The sequence below is a fragment of the Penaeus japonicus genome, unplaced genomic scaffold, assembly GCF_977035675.1.
Source record: "Penaeus japonicus unplaced genomic scaffold, GWHDUDI00000001_assembly GWHDUDI00000017, whole genome shotgun sequence".
Classification (NCBI taxonomy): domain Eukaryota; kingdom Metazoa; phylum Arthropoda; class Malacostraca; order Decapoda; family Penaeidae; genus Penaeus; species Penaeus japonicus.
The window spans coordinates 21,739,542-21,751,463 of NW_028234419.1; the positions used below are offsets into that span (position 1 = coordinate 21,739,542).

An 11,922-nucleotide genomic window follows, 5' to 3' on the forward strand; every position below is an offset into this window, starting at 1 on the left:
CATTCAGGATAATGGCTCACTAATATGGACCAAAGAAATTTTCTTTAGGATAACTTCTTTCAAAATCAGGATAATCTTTCACCATGTTTTATTTTTCCCGGATACAACTCGGAACGGTTGGTCATGAAATTATGTTCTTAAGATCTAACCAATTTTTTTTCCCTTACAGAACTCTTACAGAGCATAATGGCTGTAATGACAGCAAGTGTACTGAACAACTTTGCGGACTTAGCTCTCTCTCTTCCGACTCCGTCCCTAGAAGCAACTATCAAACAAAATCCCTCTATTGTAGACTCTACAGGTTTGTTATATATGTGTTTTGTTTTTGACATTTGATATTGTTAGCAAAATTTAGATATGCACACACACATACATATATATATGAATATATATATATGTATGTATAGATGTATAAATGTATAAATGTATAAATGTATAAATGTATAAATGTATAAATGTATAAATGTATAAATGTATAAATGTATATTTGTATATATTTGTATATATGTACACACACACACACACACACACACACATACATACATACATACATACATACATACATACATACACACACACACACACACACACACACACACACACACACACACACACACACACACTCGCACACACACAAACACACACACATACACACAACATACACACATACACACATACACACACACCCGCACGCACACACACACACACACACACACACACACACACACACACACACACACACAAAACACACACACACACACACACACACAACACACACAACCACACACACACACACACACACACACACACACACACACACACACACACACACACACACACACACCACACACACACACACACACACACACACACACACTCAACAACACACACACACACACACACTCCATAACACACACACACACACACACACACACAACACAACACACACACACACACACACACACAACACACACACACACACACACACACACACACACACACACACACACACACACACACACACACACACACACACACACATACATACATACATACATACACACACACACACACACACACACACACACACACACACACACACACACACACACACACACACACACACACACACACACACACACACACACACACACATATATATATATCCCCAGTAGATACTATGAGATGTATATACAAGAGATTGGCTTTACTAAAGAAAAATATTTATAATAATTTTAATTTAGTAAAGAAGTGAAGTGAAGAAATAAGTCATTTCTACTTCAAGAGATAATTCAACAAGATCTATCTAGAAAAATGTTTCTGAAAGTTTTCATGTGATGCAGTCCTTTTTTATTTTTATTTTCTGGTGTACCCTTGAACTCATTGTCTCATTATTTTATTTTAGTTTTACTAAGAATTTTGTAACAAACAGCACAATATCTAAGTAATTATACTCTTTAGTGTTAAAATAATATATATATATAAACAGAGACATGATTCATTTTGCAATTTCTTTATGATGACTCAGGTCACTCAATTGGCATCCCAGAGTTGCTTGCCAAGCCACTTTGGCACACAAAGCACATTTAGTATATTTTGAAAATATATCAGTTAGAATTTTGTATATACCCAATTGGTGTAAGCTATGATGAACGATTTGATTAGAGTTTCGTGCTTTCCCTTTATCCCAATACAGGCTATGATGGCAGAACGGCCCTGCAGAAGGCAGTTATGGTGGGGAACCTCCCAGTGGTGAGATTGCTCCTTCAGTATGGAGCAGACCCAAATCTAAGAGCTCAGTCAGGTAAGGCAAGATAGTAGTAAGTTTTCTTTGTATTATGATTTTGTTGTCATATAATGTTTTCCATAATCTCATATACCTACAGATTATGTATATTACTATTTGTTTTATATTGATAGCCATTTAAAATGTTATATGAAAATTATATAATGAAATTACTTTTGTTTTCAAGTAAATTCTCATTTGCAAATAGTTGTGCACCGGTGTACTGAGTTTATGATTTGATTTCTCTCTCTTAATTACACAGAAGTTATTGAAAATAAAGTTTCTCTTATGGCGCAGGTGAGACTGCAGTTCACGTTGCTTGTTGTCGAGGCTTCCTGAACGTGGTGGTGACCCTGTTCAAGCATGGAGGTGACCCGATGATTTTAGATAGTTCGGGGAGGGTTGCGGTACATTGCGCAGCTATTGCTGGATCCCTGTAAGTTGTTTGGCCTTTTGGTTTTATAAGCTGTATTCTAGATATATATGTTATTATTACTGTTAGTATTATTATTTTTATTGTTATTTTTATTTTTTATATTATTATCGTAGTTATTATATTAATGATAATAATAGTAGTAATAATGATAATGATATTAATGGTAATAGTTATTTTATTATTATTATTATTATTATTATTATTATTATTATTATTATTATTATTATTATTATTATTATAGCTATTATTGTTATTGTTGTTGTTGTTATTATTATTATTATTATTATTATTATTATTATTATCATTATCATTATCATTATCATTATCATTATCATTATCATTATCATTATTATCATCATCATCATCATCATCATCATCATCATCATCATCATCATCATCATCATCATCATCATCATCATCATCATCATCATCATCATCATCATCATCATCATCATCATTATTATTGTTATTATTATCATAATTATTATTATTATTATTGTTGCTGTAATTATTCTTATGATTATTCTTATGATTATTATTATTATATGTTTTTAATTGATTAAGTAAATTGTCTATTTGTTTACTTACGTATTCATTTATTTACTTATTTATATTGATTAATTGATTAATTAACTTTATTATTATGAAACAGATTTCTTGCAGTATTATTATTATTAGAGTTGATTTTGGAAATATTAGCAAGTATTTGATACTGGTTACTGAACGATGTAGCTTAGGGAACGACATCTACTCTGGTTAAATGACTTGTCCCTCAACAGGCTGTTGATACAGTATTTAGCTGAAGTGTGCGAGGTTAATCTTGAAGCTGAAGATGGCCGTGGTTGCACTCCATTGCACATTGCAGCTGCTTGTGGCCATCTCGATCTTGTGCGATACCTTGTGAATAAGAAAAAGTAAGTTCATGATTGTCTCTTTCCATTATTTTTGAGTATGCTTAAGGCCTTTTTTTTAAGTGTTTAAATGTAGTGTTCACAGGTAATTAGTAGCGATTGAGAATTAGTCTCATTTTTTCTTTTTTGATGATTATTGAATTTGGTTTCTCCAAAATTATATAAATGGAAGCCTACTTGACTGTAGATGATAATTTTAAATTTCTTTTTATACTCTTTATACACGTTCTCACCATTACCATCTCTACCAAACAGAGTGAATCGTACAAAAATAGATAGTGAGGGTAACAGCGTGTTGCATGCTGGTGCCGCAGGGGGTGTATCAGGAGTGTGCTGGGCGATTACATACCCTGGTGCTGAAAACCTCCTCACTACTCCTAATGCTGCGGGTCTTACGCCTGCTCAAGTTGCGCATGCATCGCTCTCTGTGTAAGTTTCCCTTGTTTTCATGTCTGTCGGCAGTTTTTCCCTTTTATGTGAATTATTTGAATTGTTTGTTGTTAATATTGTTATTATTTTTTTTTATTACTTATATGTTTGAAGACTTTCACTCATCATGATTAAGCACACATACCTTTGAAGGTATTTTGTCCTTTAACCTTTAACCCCTAGAGAATGCACAGTCTTGTGATCTGACGCAAAAATGTACATAACAGTCTGTTCCATCTGCCCAAATTCAATCTGTCCAAATTTTAATTGTATTTTTGGAATCTGCAGATCAAAATCTACAGTATGAGACTAGAAAATATAACTTTACCTGGCTCACGGCTTCACCTGAACATGGATAATTTTAGTATGCAAGTCTGTTAGATGTTATAGGTTAATGACAAAAAATCTGTTTATAGTTGTTATGCCTGAATTCATACTAAAAGTGGAAGAAAATTAAATGATAAAACTTTTGCTCTTGCCACAAACCAAAAGAAGATTATCATATAAAAAGATGAAGAACGAACATATACATCAATATTCCTAATGATCATAATACCATAATAATCCTATGAACTCAGAAATTTTATGAGTCATTTCCAACCCGCTTTTTATTCCCGTAGTTCTCCGGACTGCCGCAAGTGGCTGGATAAGTGGACGCACCAATACTCTCGCAGCGGTGCAGTCGAGTCACCTCGGTGGCCCTGGCTCATACAGCTTTTAACCCCGGTGACCTTGTTCTATGTTGGCATTGTGAGTGCTATAGGGAGTGGGGGAAGGAGTGAGGGGGAAGGCATGTAGAGGAAATGGTGAAGGTGAGGGTGGGGGAGGGGGAGGGAGAGGGAGAGGGAGAGGGAGAGGGAGAGGGAGAGGGCGAGTGAGAGTGAGAGTGAGAGTGAGAGTGAGAGTGAGAGTGAGAGTGAGAGTGAGTGTGAGTGTGTGAGTGTGTGAGTGTGTGAGTGTGTGAGTGTGTGAGTGTGTGAGTGTGTGAGTGTGTGAGTGAGTGAGTGAGTGAGTGAGTGAGTGGGTGAGGGTGAGGGTGAGGGTGAGAGAGGGTTTGAGGGTGAGGGTGAGTGAGTGAGTGAGTGAGTGAGTGAGTGAGTGAGTGAGGGTGAGGGTGAGGGTGAGAGAGGGTTTGAGGGTGAGGATGAAAGAGAGTGGAGGTGAGGGTGAGGGTGAGGGTGAGGGTGAGGGTGAGGGTGAGAGAGAGTGGAGATGAGGGTGAGGGTAAGGGTAAGGGGGAGGGAGAGGGAGAGGGAGAGTGAGAGTGAGAGTGAGAGTGAGAGTGAGAGTGAGAGAGAGTGAGAGAGAGTGAGAGAGAGTGAGAGTGAGAGTGAGAGTGAGTGAGTGAGTGAGTGAGTGAGTGAGTGAGTGAGTGAGTGAGTGAGTGAGTGAGTGAGTGAGTGAGTGAGTGAGTGAGGGTGAGGGTGAGGGTGAGGGTGAGGGTGAGAGAGGGTTTGAGGGTGAGGATGAAAGAGAGTGGAGGTGAGGGTGAGGGTGAGGGTGAGGGTGAGGGTGAGGATGAGGATGAGGATGAGGATGAGGATGAGGATGAGGGTGAGGGTGAGGGTGAGGGTAAGGGTGAGGGTGAGAATGAGAGTGAGAGTGAGAGTGAGAGTGAGAGTGAGAGTGAAATTTTGTTTATGATAATATTAGTGTACAGTAGTAATCATTTCTATACCAGTGCTTAGAATCTTCAAAGTATCACAGTGAAATGTATTACGGTTAGATATCAGATGTATCAGAATATTACATAATTGCCATCAGATATCCATATCAAAAAGAAGTATGGTTTATCCTCAGAATATTTCTAATAATTTTCACATGTGTTTCAGATTCTGTCTGTTCTAGCTATGCCCCACCACCAGTGGATGGTTGGGGCTCCTGTCTTCATTGTGGCCCTGACAGTGATGGCCAGACAACAGCACCGTATGAAGCATCCTGTTAGGTGTGTGACAGAGGCAGATATGGTTGAGGATTTTTTATTTTGACTTTTTTGTGTTAGTTTACGTAAAAAAAAGTCTTTGTGTGGTAGTAATGGAAGGGACAAGAAAGTAATTCATGGTTATGAAAATAATACTGTGGGATAGGTCATGGTTCTGGTACATTTCCAGTTTGTTTGATTATTCTCTGGAGTAGCTGCTTCAGTATCTGTTGATAGAAGATGGTGAATTAATTCTTGGGATAAAAGAATATGAATAATGATTACTGAAAATAATATTCTTGACATTTTTCCCCTAGATGGCCAAATCCCATGTACCTTGGAGCATATGGAGGAGGACTCTTCTCGACAATAGCATGCTACATCATCTCGGTAGAGGCATATCGGCATGAATATCTCATTATCTCACTTATGATGTGGATTGTGGCTGGGTTCCACATAGGGCTCTTTTATAAACTGATAACAGGTATGTTTTCTATAATGTGTACTGAATGTTTGGCAAACATGAAATTTATATTGGCCACTATTTAGTTTGGTTCACGGTCACGCTGAAACTTTTAAGCTATAATGGAGGCTAGTGACTGGAATGTGTGAATAGAGTCAGAAGCATTAGTTTTGATCATTATTATTTGCCATGGCATTATTGTGAAAGATATTGAAATCATATTACATTTCTTGACTCATTCACGCCGGGGCTAATATTTGCGTAAAGTCACTCCCACCGGTTAGATGAATGAGCGCAGTGACTAAGTGCGAGATCTCTCCTTGCCTCTCAGTGCTCTTTTCACCTGCCTGCTTCAATGGAATGATGATAGGAGGTTTTTGTATTTGTAGTGTAAAACATGTGATTTGAGGGAGAGATCATGATGTGATATCACTTCACCTTATAATTATAATCACAATGTACCCTTAAAATGCAGGTGATCCAGGGGTAGTACCTTCGGAAGGTCCCCTTCAAGAGGTGCTAAGAGGTGTTGGCGAGGGAGTGGTTCGAGGCTACTGCTCGGAGTGTCAGCTGGCCATGCCCCCTCTCTCGCACCATTGTCGCTTGTGTGTGAAGTGCCACCACCAAATGGACCACCACTGTCTATTCCTCAATACTTGCATAGCGTCCAACAACCATTGGCACTTTGTTGTCTTTGTTATGACCAATCTTTTCCTGATGGTGGGATTCTTGCACGGAGCATTCATTTCCACCATGCCCCAGACAGATGAAGGAGACTGGATAGAGAGGCTATTAGCGCATATATTATATCTTCTGAATGAGAATGTGTGGGCCCTGCTGATGATGATTTGTAATGCTGCCTCCTTTGTATGGGGCTTCCATCTTTTGAAGTAAGTATTTTTTTTCCTTTTGTTGTTTTGTTCAATGTCAGCTATCTTTTGAATGTTTTAAATTCAGAGTATGTATAGATTTCACGTACATATTTTGTCTATGGTACATAACTTTGACTCTTAATAATGGTAATTTTTTCTTCTGAATACTCAATGCACTTAAAAGAGTTAGTGAATTGTATATTAATTACTTAATAGATGTTAATCATGTGTATGCTTTATACATGTAATACTTTTGTTCCTAAGGAAATGGTACATAGATATTTTTCCCCCATTTTGCAGAGGCCAGTTCAAAGTCATTGGTTCACAGCAAACAACTCTGTGCCGCCTAAAGCTCGGCACTCCACTGGCCAAATTAACGATGCAGGAGAGAATGAAAAATGTGTGGAGTTTCCTTGTACGTGGCAGAGTCCCACTGAGCAATCAGACCCATTACTTCAACCAAGTCTAGCTATCATGTGTGCTGTAGTAGATTTTGTCATGTTGTGTTTTTCTTTGTTTTTCTCCATAGCACAAAGCTCAGTATAGAATGTTTGTCGTGGAAGCCAAGATGAAAGTCCCCTGTTCTTTTAACTCTGTATGTGTTTACTTGAATATTTACTGCATATTTACTTGAAATATGTCGTATCAAAAGCGCAGCTCAGCTTTGTAATGCATGCTGAGCCACTTCTGCTTTCCATATATTGCATTATGTGTATTTTATTCATAGTTCATGTGTGTATAGTATTTTGATTTTGTTGTTTAGTGCTTGTGTTAGTCTTTTGGCTTAAAATGATATACCAAGAAATATGTTGTAAGTCACTCTCATATTGCATTGTTCACATTTCTTTAATGTTTGCAGAACTGGTTGCACTTGAACAATATGCTGTGATATAATGAGCCAGGTAATAATTTTAAATGAAAGAGAACACAAATATCCTGAGAGAAATTAAGTGAAATCACTTACGCATTCTGATTATTTTCCCGTATTTGTACATCATGATTTATAACATGATTTATGAAAACTTGTCATATTTTCTAATGAATTCTGTTCTGCTGTTCTTTGGCAGGTTAGTATATGGGGACCCTGTAATTATAGATCTAAGATTTCTAAAGATTTGCATTATGTTTCCTAAAGAAGTGAGCTTTTTATGGACCCAGTAAAGCCTTATGAGGAAGTATACAGACTAATAACCTTTTTTGTAGAAATAGACATTCCAGAAGATGTTAGTTTACTTGTATATTCTTATAACCTGGATTGCTAGATATTTACAATTGCTTTCTCCAAAGTATTATTAATTTTGTTTGTAAATTTAAATATAAAAGAAAAAATAGGTCCTTGGTGAAATATCACAGGAAGCACACAAATTAGAAAAAAACATTAATTGTTACTGATTTTTTAATAATTTAAGTATGAAATTACAATATACTAATATGAAAAGAGGAATTTTACAATATTTTAAAATCCTTTGATGTATGTCATAACAATAATTTTTTAAGAATTTTAAGGTACTGTTTTTTATCTTCAAATTTGTGAATACCTGGATTTTACAAAGCTTTTATATCATACTTTATATTTTGCTTTATATGATATCTTTTTTATATGCTGAATGGACATTACAGAGGTATTCATCTTAATTTCTCTTTCTTTGTACAATATTTGTTAGGTTTTACATAGCTTTAGAAAATAGTGTTACCCAGTATTAAAAAATTAGTTTTACAGCAACACAATTGTTCACTATTAAAGTCAGCTTTTAATTTGCCTTTTTTTTTTGTTATTGAAACCTACTTAAAGCATATTTTAATTTTCTTCCTATTAATGAAACATGTGAATGTTTTTGTGAACGAGTGTAACAGTTTGTCAATGAAAACTCGGCGTTAGTTCCTTTCATCTTACAAGTATGGCTATAAATCTAAAATTGATTTATGTTAACTTTTTTACTTTATGAGAAATTAGAGCTGAAAATCAACATTGTCCCATTCCAGCTTGAAACTTTATGGGATTTTTACTTTACTTTATGGGATTTTTAAACTGTTATCAGAACTTTCTTGTTCAGTTCTAGAAATAGCTGTGCCAATGATATATAATTAAAGATAGGTCTGAGAATTGTGGTAAATATGTTGTTTTGTGTATTACCTCTATACCTGTGTATTATTAGACATTATCATGCATTCTTGCACTTACCTCATTTTAAAAACAGACTTTCCTGGGGAAGAGGGATGTTTTATTTTGTATTTATGACGGTTGGAGCTGTAATAAAGACTATCCCTGGACTACAGGGAGAAAAATAGTTAATTTTGAGCCCCCAAGAAAAAATGGGGGCATTGATTTAAGATAACTGATACTGAAGTTGAGATTGTACCTTGTCCGTAGGTGTTATACAGGAGAATGGATGGAAGTTCCTCTGAAATGGATCTAACAAACCATATTTTCACCTTGGAAGCCTGTATTGAATGAGAGGTTTGGGACCAAGTATTGTTCTGAGTAATGTTTTAAAATGTAGAATGGCACTTGTAATTTGTGTTATGGAATTGAAGGGACTCATAGTATGAAACAATTGTAAATGTTGGCAGACATTGATGTTTGTATTTTTTATGTTATGTGTACATAAAAAGTAATAATAACATACTTATGATTTTAGTTAAATGTAATTTACTCTATTTCAATCTTCGTATTATGTGGGCTTGCACTTGGTACACATTGCTAAAGTGTGTACAATACTATAGTATTTGTTGTTTGGGTAACAAAGTGCAGTGATTAAATTGAGGAAGAAATCTGAGAAACTTGGGGAAAAGTCTATGGAAGACTAGAGGGTTGAAGTAATGCAGTTATTCAAAGAGGATAGATATCTGATGAAGTAAAGTTGAACACTCACATTGATAACCAAGGAATTAAAGAAAATTTTAATATGCTCTACCAGCAAATATGTTATAACATTTTGCCTTTTTTTTCATCAGGGAAAAAGAAACAAGAAAAAAGAGGAAAGAGAGCAGTATGTAAATATTACATGATATCAAAGATATTTCGGTATGAAACATCTCCAGATGGAAGATATAGCTCTGCGCTGGGCCAAGGTGGACAAAATATGTTGTGTTCCTTTTTTAAGATACGTCTTAACCATTACTTGTAGCATTTACATTCTTGGCATTTAATAGTTAATTAAGAATGAATAATACTTGTATCATGTACATATTGTTTGTCTTATTTTTGTAAGAGAAAGGTCTTACAAAGTTAGACGGTAATATTTCATATTGATGTCACCAAATTTTCATGTATGTATGTATGTATGTATGTATGTATGTATGTATGTATGTATGTATGTATGTATGTATGTATGTATGTATGTATGTATGTATGTATGTATGTATGTATGTATGTATGTATGCATGCATGCATGCATGCATGTATGCATGTATGAATGCATGTATGTATGCATGTATGTATGGATGTATGTATGCATGTATGTATGCATGCTTGCTTGCATGTAAGTTTGTATGTTTGTAGAGAAGAGAACGAGAGAGGAGATTTAAAGACAAAGGCTTGTATGAAGACAGGAAGACATAGCGTTTATAAAAGAAGAGTGAGAGGGAAAAGATAGCAAGTGATGGAAAGGCCGGAAGCAGCAGAGTATTTTAATTGTTTAAGATTTACTTTGATGTATAAAGTGAAAGAATAGTTAAATAAGATTATTTGGAAGAAACTTATTTTGGTACATTTTTATGGAAATTATTTTTGAAAAGTTTATGTAAAACAATGCAAAATATTTTTTTTCATAAGGAAGTGCTGTAAGATGTATTTTAGATAAGAGTGAAACCATCAGTTAATAATATTTTCTAACACAAGCTTCAATATTTATCTGTCTGTCTAGAAGACAAAATATCTGTTTCTTGTATTACTCTATACCTACAGCATCTGCATTTATGAATCTGTACCTATGGTCTGTATGTATATGTATTTTTATGGAAACACACATACTCCACTCCCCATACTCAAACCCCAACTTGCATAAACCCACACACACACATGCATATACGCACACACACAGTCACATACTCACAGCCACATCCCCCCCCCCCCCACCCCTCCTCCACACACACACACACACACACACACACACACACACACACACACACACACACACACACACACACACACACACACACACACACACACACACACACACACACACACACACACACACACACAGAGTCACATACCCACATCCACTCAGTCACACAGCCCCCCTCCCCACCCCCCACCCCCACACAGAGGTAGTAGGATTTTTATTAAGCAAAGTTTAAAGACTTATTTATGTTATATAGTTGTATGTAACAGGCTCACATGTATTGTAAAGCGAACAACCATATTTTTATGGATTTTCATGATTACCTGTGCACAGAATAAGTCTGTTGTATTGGAAAATAATTGTCGGTATGTGTAATGCTTTTGCGTGATTGTTCAATATTTTTGTAGGAATAGTTCTTCAAAAACTTTTGATCGATCCATTGATTTTGTAAAAGTACTGTATGATTCGTATATTTGATCAGATTGCGATTTGATATTTTTCTTCTTGATCTACATATCTGTGCAATGAACAATTAATTAATAACATTTTGTGTTATTTTACCTTTGATTATTTTTTTTTTGCTGAATAATAATTCCATTGTATTGAAAAAAACCCGACTTATTAGTGAAGTATTCGAACATAAGCTTGGAAACGTTTAACAGTACGAATCAATTAAAAAAGAGAAATATGAAAGAAAAGTAAGAGGGAAAGGTGAAAGAGAAGTAACAAAAGAAGGAAGAGGAGAGGAGCACAAGGGAAAAGAGAAGCGAAATGTCGAACTTTTTGAATGTGCCAAAAGAAGCAATTCAGGATAGGACTCGAGAAAAATCCTTGATGCATCCGCCTCGCTGTGTCTCAAGAACAGAACTCATTTCATGAGATCCTTTTAATAAGCATTGGATGGATATAACCTTTTGAAGAACTAGAATATTACCGTAGTTTTAGGACATGAAAGTTTACTTTAAATACTTATAAATACCACTAGTAACCCGCTCAGTCATGCTAATAGTCACTATAGACCTGAAATCTAAACATTAATC

At 35.6% G+C, this 11,922-nt stretch overlaps 1 protein-coding gene across 1 annotated transcript in view; it reads left to right on the forward strand.

Annotated features, from left to right (window-relative positions):
* Window positions 1–11,425, forward strand: part of LOC122254160 (uncharacterized) — a 13,785-nt gene extending 2,360 nt beyond the window's left edge. Inside the window, exons 2-11 of the mRNA XM_086546125.1 lie at window positions 170–301; window positions 1,697–1,804; window positions 2,084–2,222; window positions 3,002–3,136; window positions 3,389–3,562; window positions 4,183–4,312; window positions 5,395–5,507; window positions 5,801–5,967; window positions 6,422–6,836; window positions 7,119–11,425. Of these exons, the coding sequence (XP_086402251.1) occupies window positions 187–301; window positions 1,697–1,804; window positions 2,084–2,222; window positions 3,002–3,136; window positions 3,389–3,562; window positions 4,183–4,312; window positions 5,395–5,507; window positions 5,801–5,967; window positions 6,422–6,836; window positions 7,119–7,287 (1,665 nt within the window). The 5' untranslated portion in view covers window positions 170–186 and the 3' untranslated portion in view covers window positions 7,288–11,425. The remainder of the gene's footprint in view (window positions 1–169; window positions 302–1,696; window positions 1,805–2,083; window positions 2,223–3,001; window positions 3,137–3,388; window positions 3,563–4,182; window positions 4,313–5,394; window positions 5,508–5,800; window positions 5,968–6,421; window positions 6,837–7,118) is intronic.
* Window positions 11,426–11,922: the final 497 nt, after the last annotated feature.